Source organism: Mus pahari, chromosome 1 (genome assembly GCF_900095145.1).
Source record: "Mus pahari chromosome 1, PAHARI_EIJ_v1.1, whole genome shotgun sequence".
NCBI lineage: Eukaryota > Metazoa > Chordata > Mammalia > Rodentia > Muridae > Mus > Mus pahari.
The window spans coordinates 167,618,901-167,641,970 of NC_034590.1; the positions used below are offsets into that span (position 1 = coordinate 167,618,901).

At 43.3% G+C, this 23,070-nt stretch overlaps 1 protein-coding gene across 4 annotated transcripts; it reads right to left on the reverse strand.

Annotated features, from left to right (window-relative positions):
* Positions 1-2,676: 2,676 nt before the first annotated feature.
* Positions 2,677-23,016, reverse strand: Dclre1a (DNA cross-link repair 1A). Of its 4 annotated transcripts, none has more exons than XM_029535191.1 (9): positions 22,242-23,016; positions 19,615-21,246; positions 18,134-18,267; positions 17,101-17,219; positions 15,782-15,922; positions 13,925-14,070; positions 12,770-12,924; positions 5,403-5,544; positions 3,089-3,577 (listed from the first exon to the last, which is right to left on the reverse strand). In XM_029535191.1, exons 1-9 carry the CDS (start codon positions 22,705-22,707, stop codon positions 3,417-3,419), a joined length of 3,096 nt encoding a protein of 1,031 aa, XP_029391051.1. In that variant the 5' UTR covers positions 22,708-23,016; the 3' UTR covers positions 3,089-3,416. The 4 variants fall into 4 exon arrangements, 3 of the variants coding, with proteins under 3 accessions (XP_029391057.1, XP_029391051.1, XP_029391061.1); XR_003843267.1 differs by lacking the exon at positions 3,089-3,577 and adding an exon at positions 5,965-6,047 and having other exon boundaries at positions 5,471-5,544; XM_029535201.1 differs by lacking the exon at positions 3,089-3,577 and adding an exon at positions 6,010-6,047 and having other exon boundaries at positions 5,486-5,544.
* Positions 23,017-23,070: the final 54 nt, after the last annotated feature.

Sequence of the window (23,070 nt, forward strand, 5' to 3'; positions counted from 1 at the left end):
GCTTCAGACTTAAGGCCTGGGCTGTATAGTGAACTCAAGGTCAGGTCGGGCAACCCACAGCATCCTTTCTCAGAATAAGAACAAAAAAGGGTTGGGACTGCAGATGCATAGCAGACCACTTGTCTAGCTTACTCAAAGCCCTGGGTTGAGTCCTCAGTACTATAAAACAAAGCAAAAGCACAAACAAAACCACTCAAACTCCATGTGCTCATCAGAACCTAGGAAGAGTCGGAGTGGGCTGTGACCTCTACAGAGAACAATCAGGACTCCCCAGGGAGTTTATATTTTGTAACAATAGCAGCAAACACACCCTGCCAAGCTGTCACAAAGTGGTGTCTGCCAGGCCTGCAGAATGGGACTGCTCATAAAACGGCATGCCTGATTTTATAAGTAAAATACTAAAATAATGAAAAAATACTATTAAAAAAGAAGGGCTGGACGTGAAAGGCCCTGGGTTAAATCTGTAGCTCTGAAAACAATAGAACAAAACCAAAACAAACCAGGAGGAGGAAGAGGAGAAGGACAACTCTTAACCACATCCCCGTGTTAGGAAGACCTACAGATGTGAAGTTCTTCTAATTATAACCCTTAATAACTTCAAGAAGTTTAAAGCTTCAAAACAATTAAAACAAGCGATTAAATAAAACAATTATTTAAAACTCTGCAAACATCATGACCAAGAAGCAAACTGGGGAAGAAAGGGTTTATTCAGCTTACATTTCCACATTGCTGTTCATCACTAAAGGAAGTCAGGACTGGAACTCAAGCAGGTCAGAAAGCAGAAGCTGATGCAGAGGCCATGCAGGGATGTTCTTTACAGGCTTGCTTCCCCTGGCTTGCTCAGCCTGCTCTCTTATAGAACCAAGACTACCAGCCCAGAGATGGCACCACCCACAAGGGGACCTCCCCCCTTGATCACTATTGAGAAAATGCCTTACAGCTGGATCTCATGGAGGCATTTCCCCAACTGAAGCTCCTTTCTCTGTGATAACTCCAGCCTGTGTCAAGTTGACACCAAACGAGCCAGTACAAACATAATCTATTAAGCTGAAGTTTTTTAAATCACAGCAGCCTGTCAAAGATTCAGAACAGTACTTGATAACCCATTCACAATTAAAAAAACTTTAGTAAACTATAAAGGTGACTTTCTCACTCTGATTAAAAAACAAAAATGTCCCGCTAAATTCTCTCAGTTAACACATTTAATGGTGAGAAAGTGTAAGGCTTGTCATAGATTTTAGGAGGAAGACATGGGTGTCTTTACTTCCTATTCTGTTCCACCAGGTCTTGAGATCACAGTTTTTGTTTTTGTTTTTTTCCGAGACAGGGTTTCTCTGTGTAGCCCTGGCTGTCCTGGAACTCACTTTGTAGACCAGACTGGCCTCAAACTCAGAAATCCACCTGCCTCTGCCTCCCAAGTGCTGGGATTAAAGGTGTGTGCCACCACCGCCTGGCGAGATCCCAGCTCTTAAAGGAAGTAAAATGTACACAGACTAGGCATGAAGAAGTAAAACTACCTAACCCAAACCCTAAGGAGTGATTTTGAGCATGCTGATGAAATGATTGTGAAGCTTCTGTGAAAAGACACAGATCCAAGGAAAGTTACCAGCATTGAAGGAGAACCAGGTTGGAGGACTGACCCTGCTCAGCTTCAAGACTGATTATAAAGCTACTGTCACCAAGATACTAAACTGAAAGAAAAAAAGAACAAATCAACTCGACAGAAAGGAAAGCCCAGAAATGATCTTTAACTGTGGAGCAAAACCAAAAGGATGGAGAGATTAGCTTTCAAAAATGGCTCTGAGACACCCATGCATCCACATAAACAACAACAACAACAAAAAACAAACAAAAAAAACCCCAAAACAGTTTAGACACAGATCTTACAAATACAACTCAAAATGGATCACAGATTCAATATGAGGTGCAAAATTATAAAACTCCTGAAAAATATGACCTTGGGCACAGGGAGAAGCTTTTAAGAACACCAAAAGCATGTTCCATGGAAGGAATAAATGACAAACTGTCCTTCCATTAAAAATAAAACCATGTTAGATACAAATGATGTTCATGAAAAAGAGCTTTATCCAAACACACAACATATACAAATTAACATTAAGGAGATAGATGGCCTAATTTAGAAATCAAGCAAAAGACCTAATGATACCTCAACAAGGGATATGAGCAGCAAGCAAATGAGAATGTGTTTCCCACCGCATGCCCTTGGGGGATGCAAGCCATGAGCTAAACCCAGAACACAGTCAGTGGGGTACCACAGGAACTCTCACTGACACTGGCATGGAAGATACCGGGGGATAGTTTCCCATTTCTTTATCTTTAATTATTTCAGAAAACTTTTTATTGCTTCTTTGTGTGCAGCCACATGGATGCTCTGGCAAGGAATCACATCCAAAGACATGATCCAAGTGGAATGCAGACACTCCCTGGATTACAGTTCCATCTGGCTGGAATACAGGTGTGCCCTTAGTATATACCTTTGATCCTTAACCATGAAGGTAAGGTTAGTTTGTAGAAGGAAGCAACCATGTTGAAATTTACATCTAATTGAGGGACAAAGCGACAAATCAGAGAAATGTTGGGGTTCAGGAATCACCACTCAAACCACAGAAACACAGATCTCAGTTAAGCAAGAATAGTTTATTGAACGAACCAGTGCCAGAGGCCAGTTGTGGGTAGTGAAAGCATGAACTCGGGGCACATAAGGCACATAAAGCATATTTACGGTAGTGACATTTTTGTACAACACCCTGATGACTGATGTGCCATATGTGTGTAAAAGCCAACAGAATACACACCACTACCACCGAATCCTAATGTACACTGTAGACTATGGCTTTACAGTGTCAGCACACACACACATACACACACACACACACACACACACACACACTGATGTTAATGTGTGTACCATTCTGGTAGAGGACGCTATAAGTGGAGAAGGCTATCATTCGTATGGGGCTTGAGGCATATAGGACTCTGCACTTTTTATTCAGTTTTGCAGTGAAAATAAAGTTGTTACTAAAAAGAAAATAAGACAATAATGAAACTCATCAAAATATGCTCTGGCAAGTTCTATATTAAATTTTATTTAAGAATACATATCATATAAAAGTTTGGTTTTATAATTATATAGATAATGCTTGGTGTCTGGTATCCATGTTTGCTGCAGATGACTGTCAACTCCATGGGGAAGAGATTAAGAGTGAAAGGGACTGGGAAGAGCTACTCTCAGTGGTCACTGGGGGTCCTGAGAGGCACCCAGCACCTTGGGTCTATCACTGTTCAAAGCGAGGAAGGAACGCAGTCCTGAGACTGTTCTGCACCGTACATCATATCAATTTAGATTTCATTATCACCGCCTGCCGTACGGAACCCAGCCGACATCTGTGACAGCATCAGTATCCGGCTTCCAATCTCCACTCCTTAAAGTATTTCTCCATCGTGTTCCTAGACTGAAAGCTGCCGACATTGACAGTGGGTATGATTTTCTGTGGCTTCAGCCACTGGACAAAACGCTTCATTTCTAAGTAGCTGCTGTGTTCACTATAGGGAATCCCTGTAACATCAGAGGGAAGAGATTATTTTCTAAAAACCAAACTAATAAAAGTAAAAAATTAAAGATAGAAAAGCAATCTAGAATATTACAAAAAAAAAAAAAAACCCAAAAAACAAAAATCCCAAACAAACAAAACAACCAAACCTCTGGCCGGGCGTGGTGGCACACGCCTTTAATCCCCAGCACTCAGGAGGCAGAGGCAGGCGGATTCTGAGTTGGAGGCCAGTCCGGTCTACAAAGTGAGTTCTAGGACAGCCAGGGCTACACAGAGAAACCCTGTCTCGAAAAACCAAAAAACCAACCAACCAAACAAAAAAACAACCCTATGGTGCTTTAGACAATAAAACTTGATGTCTTGCTGGGCAGTGGTGGTGCACTTCTTTAACCACGCACTTGGGAGGCACAGGCAGGCGGGTCTCTGAGTTTGAGGCCAGCCTGATCTAAAGAGCAAGTTTCAGGACAGCCAGGGCTACACAGAGAAAAGCAACCTTGAAGAAAAAAAGACAAAACAAACAACAACAATACCCCCCCCCCCCCNAAAAAAAAACCCTTGGTATCTTTATGACTAATAAAGATGAAAACATTAACATAAAACTCAGGGAACACAGAAAACAAAAACACTAAGTTTTAATGCATATACCTAGACATATGCATTTTTAAAGAGTTATATATAGTTGGAATTTACGTCTTCCTCTAAACCAGTAGTTCTTAACCTGTGGGTCTCGACCCCTTTGGGAGTCAAATAAGTCAAAGGTATAGCCTAAGATCACCGGTAAACACAGATATTTACATTAGGGTAAACACGGATATTTACATTAGGGTAAACACGGATATTTACATTAGGGTAAATACAGATATTTACATTATGATTCACAACAGTAGCAGCATTATAGTTCTGAAGTAGCAGTGAAGACAACTTTAGGTGGGGTCAGTACTGTGTGAACATTAAAGGCCACAGTGCTGGAAGCATGAGAACCACTGAGCTACACACTTCCCTCAGCTGTGAAAGAACGTCAGGAAAGTCTGGAAGAAGTATGAGGAAAACGGGAAGAAAGACCAACGGGCTTCTAGTTTCTAGAATAAGCAAACCCCAATGCCCAGCTTTACATACAGAAGCAAGAAGGCAAAAAGGAACTCTAAAAACCCTTTATTGCCTTCCTCACAGTTAAAGAACAACGGAGGGGCCTGAGAGTAAACCAGTCCTCAGTGAGGGTAAGTCAGCTGTCTGGTGACACACAGCATGCCTTTATTCTGAGGGCGAGGGTAAACCTCCCAAAGGGAGCCTGCACCAGCTGCTACCTTGCCATCACCACATCTAACCCACCTCTTCCTGCCACAACCTTGCTGCTTCCTGTCACCGTGGTATAAAACCACAGCATTGCCTGTTTCGAGTAATTCTATCATTTCCTCTAAAATCACTGGCCTGTCACATGCGGTGGCCTGTGCTAGGCTGTATCAGAGTAGTGCCAGCTGGCTTATGCTGACTTATGCTGGCTTACAATGCACTGGGTAGGAATTCAGAGTTAAACAGAGACCTGAAACTCTTGAGCTGCTAAGTTCTTTGCCACCCATTTTTCTTGGTTGTTCAATCTACGGAGCTTTTAAGGAAGACAAGCGTTACAGGGAGAAGCTCTGGACCGGAGAGATGCTTGCTATCACACCTGATGACCAAGTGTCAGCCCTGGGACCCACACAGCAGCAGGAGAGAACGGACCCCTGCAAGCCGTCCTCTGACCTCCACACCTCCACATGTTATATGCACACAAATAAAGAGATGTAATAAAAAGCAGAAATTACTGAAAATGGGAAACTTGAATAACTTTACCATATATTGATATATTTCCTTTTGTCTGGGGAGTAATATCCACTGTGCTAGTTATGTTGTTAGAGTGTGTCCATCCTGTGGGTCGGAACGCCAAAATCTGATTGTATTTCCCACCACACTTCTTCAAATGGCTCTGCAAACCCTGTGAAGTAAAAACAGTGCATTGATTTGCTGGTCGGCGTCAACAGAGACGACTCTGTGGAATTAAAGGGTGAGATTAGAGACCTGGCACAGGCAGCTTCTGCTGTTAAGACTGGTGTGCAACAACCCGATACCGTGCTTCAAAAGAGAGTCATGGGAAACACATACAAGCTCCTCTTTTTTACTGTTTGGAAATGGTCAAGGCAGCACCCGGAAAGAAGCCCTACAAGTTATTTGGGATCTAAGTAGCTGAGTTAAGCGAGATCCGATCTGAGTGAGTTCCAAAGCTACACACTGAGACACCGATACTGAAAACAATCAACAGAAATGCAGCACAAGCCTGTGGGCACGAGCTGATGGGGGCTGAGGAGGGGGCATGGGAATGCACTGACGAGGCTCTGTGCTCAGTACAGACCCGCACCTTAAGGATGTACCACAGCACTCTTCTTGGGCATTCGCTGTTTACCTCAAACGTGAGCCGGACCCATCTCAGTCTTCAGGACACTGTAATCAGAAGCGATATGCTGTCTCACTCATTGATTTTCTGTGTTTCGCTTTTGTTTGGTTTTTAGTTTTTTGAGTCAGGGTTCTCTATGTAGCCCTGACCATCCTTCCTGGAACTCATTGTAGACCAGGCTGGCCTCAAACTCTCAGCTGCTTCTGCCTCCCAAGTGCTGGAATTAAAGGCGTGTGCTACCATTTCAGAGCTCAGCCACTGTTCTATTGCTGTGAATACACACCGTGACCAAGGCAACTCTTATAAAGGGAAGTATTTAATTGAGGGCTTGCTCACAGTTCCAGAGGCCTAGTCCATTATCATCATGGCGGGGAACATGATGCAGGTAGGCAGGCATGGTGCTGGAGAAGTTGTTGAGAGTTCTCTGGACCAAAAGCAGACAGAGACTGGGCCTATCACTGGCTTTTGAAATCTCAAAGTCTACTCCCAGTGACTTCCTCCAGCAAAGCAATACATTCTCCAACAAAACCACACCTTCTAATCCTTTCAAATACTGCCTCTTCCAAGTGACCAAGCATTCAAACATGCGAGCTTAAGGGGGCCGTTCTCATTCAAATCAGCACATTCCACTGCCTGCCCCCTCTGTATGTTTGTAGCCATGTCATACTGTAAAAAGTCCCCATAATCTACCAGTCTCAACATTATATACAATTCCAAAGTCTTTTGAGACTCAAGGCAATCTCTTAACTGTAATCCCCAGTAAAATCAGAATCAAAAAGCAGGTTACAGATCTCCCACATCCAGTGGTGCAGCGCTCACACTGCCATTCCAGAAGGCAGGAAAGGAACACAGCGAGGGAATACTGGGCCAAAGCAAGAGCGAAGACACAGCAGGCCAAAGCAAGACCGAAGATGCAGCAGGCCAAACCCAAACTTCTACAAACGCCATGTCTGATGTCAGAGCGCTCGCTCTTCAGATCTCCAACTCCTTTCTGTGCTGTTGATGGCAACACGCTTCTCTTTTTGGGCTGGTTCCACATCTGGTCTGAAGTTCTTCCTGAAAGGTACCCCTGCCACTTGGGGTTTCTATCGCAATCCACGCTTCGCCTTTACAGCTTCACACAGTGACCTCTCTGCACCTGCACGCAGGGATATCCCTCACACACTCCCGGCTTGGAGGGAGACTCCACAGTTCCCGTCTTGTATTCCTGACTCTAAACCCAGAACCATGAAGCTGGAGCTGCCAAGTTCTGTGCTTGCTGGGACTGGAACAGAATCCCTTGTTCACTTAGGTCTGCATCAGCTCTCTGCTCTCTGGGGTTGATGGTTTCTGTCACTGCTTAAGCTTCTCTTTAATTCCTTCTCACGGGCTGGAAGCTTAGCTGGGCGTGGTCTTCCCTGCGATCACTACTCCTTTATTCCATTTGGCATCAGACTTTTTTTTTCTTTAAACATTTTATCTCCCCGAGCCCTGGAGTAGGCTCCATCACACTTCCTGGTGCTCCCTTTCCCTAGCTGTGCATTGTGTGTTTTTCTTTGTCCAGCTTGCTCCTTTTCACTATAGATCAGCATAAGAGTGATCAGCAATAATCGTACGACACTTATTACATTAATACGAGGCTGTCTTAAAATTACCTCTGTCAATGGCGTCAGCCCGAAACTCTTTAATTTAGCCTACGCAGGTTTTTTGGATGAGGGCAAACCCAGCCATGTTCTCTGCCGAGGTATCACACAAAGGATGATACTCTTACCCTCTGAGATTTCTTAGGCTGGGCCCCACAACTCAAATCACCATCAGCACTGTCTCCCATACTTCCCTACGAGGATGGCCCATCCAGCCCAACTTAAAGGGTCTGACTACTTTTCTAGTTCAAACGTCCGCAGTCTTCCATATACCTCCATCAAACAGCATGGTGGGGACTGTCACAGCAATACCCAAGCTCCAGGTACCAACTTCTGCTTCAGTCACTATTTTATTGCTGGGAAGAGACACCCTAACTAAGGCAACTCTTACAAAGAACACATTTAGTTAGGGGCTTGCTTACAGTTCCAGAGGTTTAACCCACCATCAGCAAGGCAGGGAGCGTGGCTGCAGGCATAGCAGGCACAGGGCTGGAGCGGTAGTTGATCCACAGAGACAGAGGCACTGGGGGTCTTATGGGCTTTTGAAACCTCGAAGCCCACTCACTCCCAGTGAGACACTTCCACACCTTCCAGTCTTTCTCAAATTGTGCCACTTCCTGATGACTATTCAAACCACCACACCTGCTCCTCTTGTAAGTGCTGAGTAGGTTAAGATGTCTCAGCTAAAGTCAGAACTGACTACATTTCACAAACCTCTTTTTGGAAAGACTGGAGAAACCCAGCTGAAGGTACCGTGGTGTGAGACTGGTAATGATGACATAAAGGGTTTTTTTGAAGGTCAATGCTTTAAGAGTTTAAGGTTAAGCTAGGATCTCAAAAGGGTAGAATTAATTAAAATGCACTTTGTTGATGAAATAACCCTATGTGTGTGTGTGCGCGCACACACAAGCACATGTGTACATGAGACAGAGGACATGGGGTATCCTGCTCTACTGTGCTCTGCCTGTCCCTTGAGTTGGGGTCAGTCACTAACTGTCCAGCTCCAGCCACCGTCCTTTCTCTGCATCCCCGGCACTGAGGCTGTAGCACTTGTACCTTCCCTGGCCTCTTACAGGGTGCTGGACACTCGAGCCCAGAACGTGCCTGCACAGCGAGTGCTCATCTGCTGAGCCAGCCTCCCAGCCCCGCTTGACTTCTTCTTGTACTAATCAAAAGTTTTTATTAATTTGAAGAAAATATGAAAATATCTATCATGAAAGGACTGCATTTCTAGTCCGCTCCTAACTTTGATATTAAGAGCTAGATTTACTGATACTTAAGTTTCTATTGCATCCTGAGCATTGTATGTTTTCAAGTTTCTGTTTTGGTTGTTTGCTTAATTACTATTTTTCCCCACTTCACCCTCAGCCTGAAAGGAAGTGACAGTAAACAGAGGACATGGATAGTCATATATGTAATTGTACTCGTAGTCCCATAAACTGGAGTCTAGTTTGCAGCATCCATTACCAACATAGTTATTTCTACACACACACACACACACACACACACACACACACACACACACCATCCATGTGCCTGAACCGTCTGAAAGAATTAAACCGGCACCAATTTTTGATTTCTATGAGACAAATTAGTTAATCTAAAAATAACATGTGATATAAGCCAGTGCTACAAATAGAAACTTGTGGTTACACGTGCCAAATCTACAGAAAAGGCTGCCAGCAACCCCTCACTGCATTAGCTACAATTGTGGGGCTGTTCTCATGCGGAAAGTTATTATAAACAATTTAGTCAACACAAAACCCCTGATTTATGACTGTCTCCCCGTGTTTATTAGTAACCAGTTTGTGAGAAGAACGCCTTGGCAACATCACCAAGGTTTCCTTCAGAATGCCAGCAACCCCCACAGCACCTCTGTATTATGTTTTACCACATTTAGTCAATAAGGGTTAAGTCAGAGGTGGCACTCAACCATGTGACACCTGTGAGACCTCGGGATGAGCCAGAGAGTATGAACTTAGCATCATTCACAGCACTTTGGCCTTATTTTTAGATATGAGCATGCATGTGATTGTGTGCTGTGTGTGCGTGGATTCAGGTACACACGTAATGGGCTTGTGGTGGCCAGAGGGCAATCTGTGTGTTCTTCTCTGGGCTCCATCTTCTTTTTAGCCAGGCCCGGGAGCCCTGGAGACGCAGCTCTCTGCTTCCTTCCTGGTGCTGGGCCTACAAAGCACACATTACAGCCAGGTGCTTCTCCCTTTCTTGTTTGTTTTGTTTTTAATGTGGGTCTGGGGAGAGAATTCCAATCCTTGTACAGCAAGCACTTTACTGACCCTACATTCTAAAACCCTTTAAAGATTCCCTGAACACCTTTAAAAACTACTGGGCTTATCCTTTAACAAGAAAGCCATTATGTTTGATGCAGTACAAATATTTGGGGTTGGTAAAAATCTGGCTATAGTCATTAAGATACACAGATATCAGATTACAGCATTACAATAACCATCAGACCCCACTCCTCTGCCCGTTGCACTAGGAAGCTTCAAACTTCCCCTCCCTGTGTTCACTTCCAGGGAGGATGGGAGAGTCTGCGGCAGTGCCGCAGCAGGCATGGGAGGTTGAGAGGGCTTGGCTCACTCACTGGAGCTTCACAGCCCCATCCTTCAGGTGTGCCTGGAGGGACTCCACTTACTCTTTATCTTTCTTAGACATTCATCATCTGAGAGCCCTAAAAGATAGCCTTTTCATACAGGATTAATTTTTAATATAAACTCCCAGAAGTGTTAAAATAAGCTCAGAGAGTATTAAAAATTTAGACACTAGTACCAGGTCACTCTCCCTTTTCAAGAACGCCAGCCTACATCGTGCTCAGAATAAAGGCTTCCAAATCTGCCCTGCAAGTCAGCCTGAGTTCCTGCATTAAAAACGGTATTTAAGTTTGCAGTTGCCTCAAGATATTTCTGTTTAGGTCTGCAACGATAAAAATATAATCTAAAAGAAGCGCCCGAGGACCAGAAAACAGTCTGTAAAGCTATCGGCTGTGCAGAGCCATCCGCGCCCTTTTCCTGAGCAAGGCTGCTGAGAAGCCTTACCTCCTGTGCCCCTCCACGGTCACCTCCCGAGTCACCCGTTTCTCAGCAGTCCCACCACAACAAAACCACTCAGTTCTCCGAGGAAGCCATGCTGTGTGCCCAGCGTCTGCAGTGCTCTGGCTGCCCTCAGCCACCGGGCTCTGCTTCTGGTCTCCGTTTACCTCTCCGCTGCCGAGTCATGGTTTGTTTGCTTCTAGGCAGCAACTGCCAGTGTTAAAATCACACAATTCAGCACTTTCCAGTCTACTTACAAAATCAAAGTTGTGCAACACTGCCATTACCAAATTCTAGAACGTTTGCATCACCCAGAAAGGAAGCCCTTTGCCCCCCCCCCCCCAGCCACTCTCCATTGTCTTCCTTCCAAACCCGGACAGGCGTCCTGGGCCTACAGATTTACACACTTGGACCAAACCACGAGACACACAGATTTACATATTTTTCTCGTAGTTCATGCTGTGGCATGTTTTATTTCCCATCACTTTTCATGGTGGAAGAGTATCCTGCCTTGTGGACACATCACATTATACTTGTTCATTCACTATTTCATGACTACTGGGGTTGTCTCTATTTTTTGGCTGCTATAGATCTCACTACTGTGAATATTTTCCCAGTTTTATGCATGGTGATGTTTTTGATTTTCTTAGGTAGCACTGGGATATGCCCTGGACTGATCAGGTCAGTGCCAAACTGAATGTGAGGCATCACCTCAGATCCCGAACAGTGGCAGTTACTGTCTATCTGCTTCCTACAGCTACCCAAGTGCGTGTGGAGGGGCGACTTCACTGTGCTTGGGATGTGTAGCGTCCTGACAGGGATACCATCACCATGCCTCCTTTGGTATGCCTACAGGCTGGCCATCGATGTGTGATGACAGTCTTCTCACTTCTCCTTAGCTCTCTGCTGTCTGGCTCTCCATCATTATGTCACTGCATAGGCCCTGTGATGGTTTGTATATGCTTGCTCCAGGGAGTGGCACCATTAGGAGATGTGGCCTTGCAGCTCTGGTGGAAGCCTGCCTGCCTTCCCTCACATGGCCGTTTCTACAGCAGAGGGCATCCACGGACACTCCTGTGAGAGGTTCTAACCCTCCAGTGTCTGTAATACTGACTGAGTAGTGTGGACCTTGAATACTGACTCCCCAGCCCTGAGAACCTGCTCAGATGAGCCAGGCTGAGTCAGGAATGAAACAGCAGCGCTGCTGTTCTCCACAGCAGAGGCACCCACTTCTGACGAGCATCTCCTGAGACCCCCACCACGTGGGCAGCTCCCCACTTAAAACGCTCACAGGGTTGGCTCAATTAATTACCAATGTGAAAAACCCTGCCTTGGTTACATCTGAAATTTGTCTGGATTATAAACTTAGGAAGATAACTTCTGAAATTGTACTTTCACCTCATGTACCAAGGAATGAACATTCATTTTCCTGGTATCTTGTTACTTGTAAGGCACTTCCTAGTTTAAAAAGCTTCAGGGAAGTAACTTTATGAATATGATGGCAAAAGCAAAATCACATTTTGTGCATTATGTTCGAAATCATGTTTATTACACATTACTGTTTCCATTGGCAGGTGTCAAAAATGTTCAAACATGGAAGAAAAAAAAAGAATCCTAGAATGTAAATCTGAGTGATAGGTTCCCAAACCACAGTGACGTCTCAGACCTTTCATCTGACATGGTCGAGCTTACACACGAGGACTCACACTAGAGCTTCCTGTCAGGATACACCATCATAGTCCATGCCAGAATTAACAGGGGCCAAAATCAGAACCAAACAAAACAACCAGGAGGAAAACCTACAACACTCTAACCCTCCCTCACTCAGAAATGACTAGGAAAAATGGTCTTAAAATAGAGGTCTGGATGACCACATAGGACATGCTTTTCTATCTGTATTCCTTCCGTTGGGCTAATTGTCTAATGTCTGAAGTCTTGGTGGGCATGTTAATTACAAAGGTATGCACAAGAAAGGCTATAAACATAAAATGTTTTCCTTGGGGGGAAAACTTTCATTCTGACAGAATTTCTTAGGGTTATATTTAGATAAATACTTTTCCTAGCTTATCTTAAAAAATATACATCTTGATTGCTTACCTTAAAATTAATTTGCATCATTGGGAGGAGGTGAACCAAAGAGTTGCACATGTCTGTGGTTATGAGGGAACTGACTTCTGGTATATTGAGGCACTGCAAAGTTTTATACTTTTCTTGGGACATGGCCACCTTTGAACCTAAAACATCAGCAATGGCTGTAGGCAAAGCAAAAGGTAAAAAAAAACAGTAAAACCATAGCTTGTTAAACAAAGTTATTACTTACTCACATTTTAAAGTAAGAGTTTACCAAATAAAAAACAAATTCACAAAATAAAATTCTCATTTTAACCACAAATAGCCAAATGAGTTTGCTCATTAACTATGTGGAATTAACAAAGAGAAAGCCAAAGAATTTATTTTAAAAAGTCGATTACTTATTATTTAAGAACTACGAAAGCAGACGTTGAAATGACTCAGTGGCTGAGAGCACATACTGCCCTTGCAGAGGCCCCAGTTTGGTTCCTAGCATCCTAGTTGGGCCGCTCATTCCAGCTCCAAGGTAATCTGAAGGTCCTCTGGCCTCTGTGGGCACCTGTACTCCCATGCACAGATGCAGATACACACACACACACACACACACACACACACACACACACACACACAGGACTAAAAATACAATTGATCTTAAACAAAAGTAGCATAGGAAGAGGCAGATGGAAAGGAAGAACACTGGCTCATGTTAAAGTCCTGGTCTTATCACCTCAGCTCTTGGAGGTTGGCATGGTGTTATCACACTTAAGAATTGGGGACCACTCTGCAGAAACTAAACAGCACATCTATCACCTAGACAAACTACAGGAAGACAGAAGCAATCGCTCAGGAGCAAAAGTTAAATTGTTCTCTGCCGGCTTGCTGGTGGATACCGCAAGGAATGATGTGGTACACTATGCAGTGAGCGCCTTTCAAGGCTGAGACCTCGGTGCTACACAGACTGCCTACAGACAAGTGTCAAGATAAATGTACTTGTTGTTCCTGCAAAGTTTAGCCTCCTGGTTTAAAGGTGTCGAACACTCTACATTTTCCCTCTATCTTAAAAGGTAATACTGGATCACTTTGGAAAGTAAGTATCAAATGGAGGAGCAGGGCTGAAAGGGCCCGTGCAGGAGTCTGATCTTTATAACATATTAATGTAAATTAGATACCGCTGCCACCCACCTAGGAAGACTTTCTCCTTTCCGATACTGTATGTGCCGCAGACAATAAGAGCACGTGGGTTTAGAGTTACAGCCTCAAAGGCAGTGTTGATGGCAAACTGGATTACCTCCTGCTGAGTCGGGAAGGTATATTCTGGGCTGCAGTATCTGTGACAAGGAAACGTGGTTCTTACTGACAGAGGAAGCAAGAGAGAGAGCTGAGGCTCTGCTCAGATGTGACTTTACAGGAAAACAAACAAACCAAGTTCATACACCAGGAGTACAACTACTAAAACCACACAGTCCCATGCTGCCCGCAATGAAAATACGTGTTTCCAGTTACTGCCAATTTATGGCACAATAATAATTTTTCACCATATATTTTTAAATTATGTTTTTATCATACTCAAAGGAAGTTCCTGCTTGAATACTTTTCTTCTCAATAAGAATATATTTTCAGTTGATTACTTTATTTATGAATGATAGAACTCAGTATCAATTTTTAAAACCCAAGTCACTACCAAAGAAAATACAACTGAAGAGATTATATTTATAGGAAAGGATTCTTACTTAATAAGATAAATATGAATTTAATACAGTATTTCAAACTAAAGGTGATATGCACATGGTTATTTCCTCTCGCGGATACATAGGTGCGCATATCACAGGACTACAGCAGACATAGGGGCTGCAGGGATGGCTCATGGGTTAGGAGTGCTGACTGTTTTTCCAGGGGTCCTGAGGTCAGTTACCAGCACACACTAGAGTCAGATCCTAACTTGGCTGGTAGCTCCAGCTCCAGGGGCTCTAACACCTTGGGTTCCCACTGGCACCTGCACTAAAGTACAGGTACTCACAGACACAGAATTAGAAATAAGAAAAACAAATCTTTTAAAAACCACACAACTGCTCTGGCTGGATTGGGTGCTCAATAACACCCAGTTGAAAGGCTGGCTCCCAGCTATTGTCTGTATATATTTTGAGATGAAAAGTGTGGTTTTTCTCAAGTATAATAAACACCGGACAAATGGCTTTCCTGACTCTTAGAACTGCTTTTGGTACTTAGTCATCACAAAGGAGGGAGTCCCAGCCCTTCCTTCCATCACAGAGAAATCCAGACCCACATGAAGAATAAACTACATTTAAGAAAAGTTACTTCTTTAATTTATCTACCATTTAAAGAACACACGAAAGATTGAAATGCGTTACTGGGTGCAAACAGCCATGGAAAGACTGGCTTTTTGTGTTTTTGTTTTTGGAAAGATTATCTTTTATTGAAATACTTATCCAAAGAATCCTTGAAATGTTTATATACTTAAATCCTACAAATCAGTAAGTTATTTTAATACATGAAATCACATTGTATAGTGCAAATACATATAATTCATGTCAATTATACCTTAAAAAGGCTAAGACCACATAATATAAACACTTAGATGATTACATTTGTATCACTGAAGGATTCAAAGGTATCACTTATAAGCTACCTTTTAAAGAAAAGAATAAAAGTAATTCCAGTACTCATAAGCAAAACCCCACTGTGGCCTGTTTCCTCTTCACAACTCTTCCCAATAAACTAAATGGACACTTCAGAAAAAAACAATAATTTAAAAGGTATTTGCCTAAAATTTGTCCAATTTTTTTTTAGTAATGACTGTCCTATAAACATTTTCAAAATAAAATAACAAAAAATATGACTTATAATTCTAAATTTGTCTTTTAGCAGGTTTTTTTAAATGGCATTCTTTTGCTAAACACTCTTAAAACATAAATTAGCCGTAAACCATCATTTAAATGATCTAAGCAATCGCTTAAATTACCCATACAACACAGGACACAGCTATGGGTGGGACAAGGGTGAACACATAAAGTATCTCACGTGGTATCTAGGAACACTGTATGGACTTTGCGGCCCGCCAGGAGCGAGCGTTCCATGCTGGGGTCTGCTCGGAAGTCTCCGGTATGCAGTATGACAGCACCGTTGGGAAGCTGGAAAAGGATCATGGTAGCACCTGGACAGCTGGACACAAACATTGTAGAGGAACATGCAGGGGCAGACAAAGCACCCGGAGCAACAGCAACAGGAGAATGGACTTTATCAGCTGCACCAGTGTGCAGGGAAGGTAGCTCATGTCTACGGGGTGCACATTTCCGAGAAGGTCCTGTCATCAGGACAGGCTGGCCTGGCTTCCAAGCTCTTAGGACAACTTGTCTAATGTTGGCTGAGACCCTTAATCGAATAGTTTATGTGAACTGTGTGATTTGTGGTAAACATTTCTATAACAACAACTCCAAAACATAACAGAACTCAAACTGGCAATCAAAAAAGAAGTATCAGCAGGGCTGGAAACCAATTGATTTTTATTTATTTATTTATTTTTTTATTTTAAGAATCTAACATGATAATATTGGCCTGGACTTCAGCAAATCTAGATTTTTGCCTTACTTCTCTCCCAGGATGCTTACGGTCTCTATGGGATAGGCTCACGCCCCAGAAAGAAGCACAGTGGGTCATTGTATTTGGGTCACATGAATCTTGACAGCACCTTGCAGTGTAGGGCAGAGATGCTGATGGAAAAGGGATGGAGAGGAAGAGGGAAAGAGAAGAAAATGAAGGAGATGGGTAGAGATGGGAGAGAGGGAGAGAGAGAGAGAGAGAGAGAGAGAGAGAGAGAGAGAGAGAGAGAGAATATACTAAGCATTTCAATAGAAAAAGAAATCTTCCAAATCTTTAGAGTCTACAATGGAATGATTTAATTTTTTGTTTGTTTGTTTGTTTGTTTTTAGTTTAAAAGTATGGTGGGAGCAGAAGGCCCAATCCTTTGGTATACAAATAGAATATAAGATTTTACTTTATGTAAGTTATGATAAGGAAAATGGAAAACTGCATCTTTGAAGACCAGTAACAAAGTGGTTGTTTTTTGTTTTTTGTTTGTATAATATAGTGTCATCAGCCAACTGTATAAAATATGTTAGACAACAGATTTTTCTCTACATTGATTCTGATAGTAAAATTATTTTTTCAAAAGTAGAACTAGAATTTACTCTGGTTTAATTTACCCAGCTTATCAGCTCTAAGCTCTCGAACAACGCCGCCGCCAATTTCTTCTTCAGTGCTGTCTACAGCAGGCACCTCTCATGCTACTGGCGTGCTGCCTAAAGTGGTAAGTGGGTCACTGAGGTGGCCTTCATACTTACTGATTGGCATCCAGCAAAATCACCTTGACACTGTCCACTACACACTCAGTGTCCATCGGCAACTGATGGATGTATTGCTCTTGCACACGAAGCTTCTTCTTCAACAAATTGCCAGTGATCTGCAAGGCAGGGTGTGTAAGAAACTGGTGCTGTGTCATATTCAGTTTAGCACCATGATATGTCAGTACCATGTGTTTTTCCCACTGTTATGAATGTGGACTCTCCACAGCAGGGAACAGTCTGTAAGATACCCATGTCAACCTGCTGCTTGTTCATCTGGGAAAAGCCCATCATTCCCAGCATGGCACACAAAGACACTTCCTGACATGGTCCCTGCCTTCTGCTGCAGATTTACCTCCTGTGTTTCCTCGGGGTATGTTCTAGATAGTCTTAAGTTTCTGAAAGCTCAAAGTAGGTATTTCTGAAGTGCCTGTGCCTCTCTCTACGCTGAGAGTGTTACATCACTTTCTAGTCGAAGCCCCCGGGAACTGTTAAATGTTCATGATCTAACAACCAGTTCAAGGTATTTTGCACCATGAAACTTCCTCTAAACAGCTGAGGACAGAGTAATAACCCCGGCCTAGCTTTACCTGGCAGAGACAAGCTCCCTAATGTTAAGTATGTTGCCTCTGCTTACTCAGTGAAACATGGCTTAGTGAGTATACTGTATGGCCATTTATTGTTCTCATGTAATAAAATGTTTGTAAAAATAGGTTGTATCGCAGGGCGGTGGTGGTGCATACCTTTAATCCCAGCACTTGGGAGGCAGGCAGATTTCTGAGTTCAAGGCCAGCCTGGTCTACAGAGTGAGTTCCAGGACAGCCAGGACTACACAGAGAAACTCTGTCTCGAAAAACAAAAACAAAAACCTAGGCTGTATCTGTTGACAGTGATATATTTGATTTTTAAACCTAAATGTCCAGTCTGCTTTAGTCATCTTCTCCATTACAATGATGGCTCTTTTAGTTTTCAGTATCAAAGTTTTTCAAAGTCACGGCATTCCACATACAGAGTTTAGAGGACTGAAACTTACCTCACTACAATAGACTGGCCTTGTGAAGTCCTTGGACAACCCAGCGTAATGATCAGAATGGAAATGTGTGAGGAAGTAGGCAGTGCAACCTTCGACCTCACCATACTGAAAAGCATCCACAGTGAAGCCAGTCCCTGCAACGAAAGGGCCCCCAGTGTGGTGAGCAGGAGCCAGGCGCTCACACACGGGGTCCCGGCTAACAGCCGGGCTTCTCCACTCTGTACCTCTCTTTTATGCTGCAAATTCACTATGAGTTTCTTAAAAACATACATGTATCAAAAGGCAAGAATAATTCCTGCATCTGCTAAATATTCCAGGTTAGAGGCTTGAGAATAGTCTCACCAAAAAAAAAAAAAAAAAATTAATTCAAAAATGTTAAGTTACAAAACAATCATTTGTTTTCCCTGATCAATACTTTTGTGGTACTGATGCTCAGGGGTGGGGCAAGTGGAATCTCTAATTTCTACCAAGCACTGAGAAGAGAATCAGTTGGAACTTCAAAGCCATGAATTCCAATGAGGGGGTGACACTGACGGGCTTTCAGGGGTCAAAATCTTACCAAAGTTTGCAGTCCTACAAAGAGCCAAGTAAAAGAAAAGACAGACAATATTATCTGTAGTCCTTGGATTTCGTTTTAGGGTAGTGGAGGAGGAAGGAAATAAGAAGGACTTGCCTCAAAAGTGTCCCCCGAGGAAAAGTGACAGAAATAAAGTTGAGAAACACTGTTCTAAAGTGTGCTTATGAACGAAACAGCCAAGTGTGCTGACCACTGATACTTAGGGAATCAGACTCAGCCTCACCATGCTACCGAGGCGGTTGATACACAGCACGTGTAAAATATAAAAAGTGAATCGTCATGACCACTGACAACAGAGCCAGCCCGGCCCCACATCTGTGCAGTATCAGGAGCTGAGTGAGCTCTTGCTGTTCCCTCGCATACTCCCAATAGAAGAGTTAGCTCTCTTTAGCAGTGATATTCATTTCTGGGCTCAGTTTTCCCATGAACTTATCTGTGAAGGCATGGGCAGATATCCAACTGAACACACAAAAGTAGAAAGCCGTCAGTTCTCACATGGCTTGAAAATTGGCATTTGTGGTAAGCAGAGCCAGTGACACCCCCCTTCTTTCAAGCCACTGAGCCTGTGTATCCTCAACAGTGCTTAGAGGCTAGCTTTTGTTATATTTACACTGCCGTCTCACCGTCTTTAAGGTTACGTGCAATCTCCACAGTTTACATGCCTTCCTATAATCTATAATAGCTGCCTAATCATTATAGTATCACATGAAATGGTTAATACAAATTTGCTGATAATGGAGAAAACCCCAAGCCCTAACCCTGTTAAAAGAATCATAAAATATCATAAAAAGCAAAGAAGATATATATCCTACACAAATTATTTCAAACTTATCAACAGCAAAAAACGTGACGTTAGGCACTGCTGTGTCTTCCTTGATAAGCTGAAGTTGGTATTTCAACTTACCGGGGATTCTCTTATAGAACGGACATGTTCTTCTCACATCCCCTGTCCCAGAGGACTCTGAAATGTTCGTGTTGCCTCCCTGCTTCCTGCCGCGAGTCCGTCTTACAAAGGCTTCGCCTTTGCTGAGGTTGACTCTTCCCAACTCTGGGCTGTCAATGGGGGGACCTGACCTTCTCTGGTGTGTTCCTTCCCGTGGTGAATTTGACTTTTTATGTCTCTTTCTTCTATGTTGCGTCTTCTCTCCAGACAGTTCCACAGAGTGCTGACTCTCACTTAAATTCTTTGCATCAAATTCTAAGTCACTCAGAGAGCTCTGCGCTTTCCTCTTGCACAACCGGGGCCTCTTTTTGTTGGGACTCACAACTGGACTGACATTTGGTCCTTCTGATGCGCTTTCCCTCGGTGATGTCTCTTGTCTTTTTGGTGGTAGTCCAAAAAACACACCTATATCCATTTGCTTCATTGCTTTCTTAGGAGGTTGGCTTGGGCTGCACTTGGGACTGGAAGGCAATGTGCCCAAGGGCTGGTCAAGAGGCATGCTAGAGAGCTTCTGTGCATTCCTGCAGGCACAGTTAGCCTCTGGAGCACCCAAGCCCTTACTCTGTGATCCTCTAGCCTGACTTTGGGTTGGATGCAAAGGCAGACGCTCGCCTCCCTCCTTTTCAAGTGGCTTTGACCTGGCCCTTGTAAGTAACGGCAGAGAAGTCTGATTGCCAACAGCTGACGTTTCAATTTTCTGTTGCCGACGACTTGATGCAAGTGAGTGGAATTTTTCTGGCTCATCAGGCTTGGCCTTAGTGGTCCGATAATTAGAAGCGGCACCTCCCACTGCCAACGCAGGTGAAAGCAAGAGGAAGGCGGCATCTGTGTGTGGTGGGTCTTCTCGGGAAAGCCTGCTCGAGGTGTGGGAGATAAGCAGAAAAGAGTCACTTAGTGTACTGCCTTCACTCGGTGCACTACACCTAGCCTGGGCGACCAGGCTTTTCTCTGTGGGCCGGATCCCCTCTGCTTCCTTTGGGGAGGGACCATGAAGGTTTTCAAATGTGGCAGAGCCATCTTCTTCTAGGCTGCTGTTTTTAGAGCTTTGGGTAAAAAATAGTTCCTGCTGTGAATCTTCCAGCTCTTGGTCTACGTCGTAAGTCTCTTCGTCACTGTGCAGCGGAGAATAAGAGATCTCACAGCTGCCAGCGTCATTTTCTGACAATGGGAAACCCGTACTCCCTGACGCGTTCTGGCTGTTTAATGCAACTTCAGCAAGAGGCGATCCACCTCCCACCAGCTGGTCTTTCTTGACAAACTCTGCACACTGTGGAACTCGTGACGTTTGAGAACATGGAGAAGAGGTACTCTTCCTGTTGGTTTCAGCTGGAGGCTGAGATGTTTTTAGATACTGCATCATCAACAAAGAGTCATCTAACACTTTTCTTAAGTTCCCAGTTTGCAGAATCCTAGACCGTTTTTCCTCAAGGTTACAAGGAGAATCTGGTGCCACTGCAGCAAACAGCCCAGCCGATGCATCCGAGGGGCTGCCCAGAGGCTCCCTGCTATCTCGACTCTGAGCAAGCAGGATGTGAGTGTATTTCTTATAATGAGAAGGAATTGTGGAGGTACACAGCAAGCCCTCAGGACATTCTGAAAATAGTTAAACAGGAAAAAAAGACCACTTTATACAATAAACCTCGATGGCACTAACACCATAAAGTAACCACTAGGACAAAACCATGGCTCACCATTTTGTTGTTGTTTTGAGACAGGGATTCTATACATAGCCCCGGCTATCCTGGAACTCTCTATGTAAACCATGCGGTCCTTGAACGCACAGATGTCTGCACCTCCCATGCGCTGGGATGAAAGGTGTGGCCCGCCAAGCCTAGCCCTCCGTGGGTTACCTCTAAGAGCTATGGCAATATCTACGGCTAGCTGCGTTAACAGCTGTTTCCAAAATTAACATTAAAACACCAAAAGATTAATCCAGCGTAATTTTACAAGGTTCTATTTATTACATTTAAACCAAATACTTCTAGATTGCTTTCCAGATCCTCTTTCCACAGGGAAATTTGAGATAACTTAAAAACAAATAGTCATAACTCATTCCCCACATAGTCCAAGGGGAATTTTCTATGTGTTAAACATGACATTTATCTTAAAATATAATAAAACATGGCATCACTTCTGTTACTGGCACATTTCTGTGAGGCTGAATCATCTCAGACTACCTTCTAGTTCCTCTTCTGGTATATTAACATGCATGATGAATACAACATATCCATATTTAGAAACCAAATGTATTTATAATTTTTTTTTATCTAATTCTAAAGTAGGATAACAAATAGGCCTGATTTATTCAGCTTGTAGGAACACTCATGTATAAAATGTTAGTACCAACTAACTTATACAGTCCTTGTGAGAGTTAAGTAGCAGAAAGCAGAGGGAAAGGTTCAGCGACATTTCTGGAAACTGAGAAGTTGAGATGATGGCTCAGTCGACAAAGTACCTGCTGTGTTCACGAGGACCCGGGTTCCTATTACAAACCTGCACCTAAACAAGTCAGGCATAGTTGCAAGTGCCTATAGTCCCTGAGGGGACTGAGGGGACACTGGCAGGAGACTCGCTGGGTCTTTCCTTACCTGTGTCAGAGATAGGTGGAGAATCCAAACACTCAAACACATGCCACCGGGGCGTCTGACCCAGCAATGAGGAGAAGGGCACCTGGCAGCTTGGGCAGTATCCATCATAAACTGGGCGCACCTTCGGGGTCACTTGCTTCCCTCTGGGAGTTCTATGTTGCTTTTTTGGTGTTGTCTCTTTGCTTTGAGACTGCTGAACCTCATCTTTACAGCTCGAATTCTGACTGGAACCTGCAGAAATCTGACTGTCTGTTTCTGCAAGGCATACTTTGGGGTCCTCTGTCTTGCCTGGATTTTCTGAAGTTCTTTTTTCATTTCCTTTTCCTTTTGACTGGTATTTTCCATCTGTTGCCTTTTCAACATATTCTGAAATATTTTCAGAACAATTATTTGGATGTACTCGTTTGGGTTTTCTTTTAGATTTATATTCCCAGATGTCTTCTTCCCAAAATGTGTCTTCTAACATGGCAAAATAATTTTTATGAGTATAGCATTAATCTTTGGTGAATTCAGAGTCCATTTCTTGTAACAAATTTTTAATAGGAAAAAAAGTAACCAAAAGCCAACTAACTTGGTTGGAACGGAAAGCTTTGGTGATATTGGCACACAACCCACTTAGTACCTGTGAGCACCTGCTGTCCATTTATACCATAATAAAATTAAGAGAACTCACTACAGGGTAACATCTATTTGGTTCTCTTTACATTGTGACACCATTTCATTCAGATTTTTTTTTTAACTTCTCAAAACTTGATTTATAAAAATAAGAATCAAGAATGTCTTGAATGAGCCGGGCAGTGGTGGCACACGCCTTTAATCCTAGCACTTG

Coding starts and splice junctions, on each gene's coding strand:
- Dclre1a (XM_029535191.1), bottom strand. CDS start 22,707: ATGTTAGAAGACACATTTTGGGAAGAAGACATCTGGGAATATAAATCT. Junction 5,545..12,769: donor TGATGCAAATTAATTTTAAG/GTAAGCAATCAA, acceptor TTTACTTCACAG/GGTTTGCAGAGCCATTTGAA. Junction 3,578..5,402: donor AGGAAATATATCAATATATG/GTAAAGTTATTC, acceptor CTGATGTTACAG/GGATTCCCTATAGTGAACAC.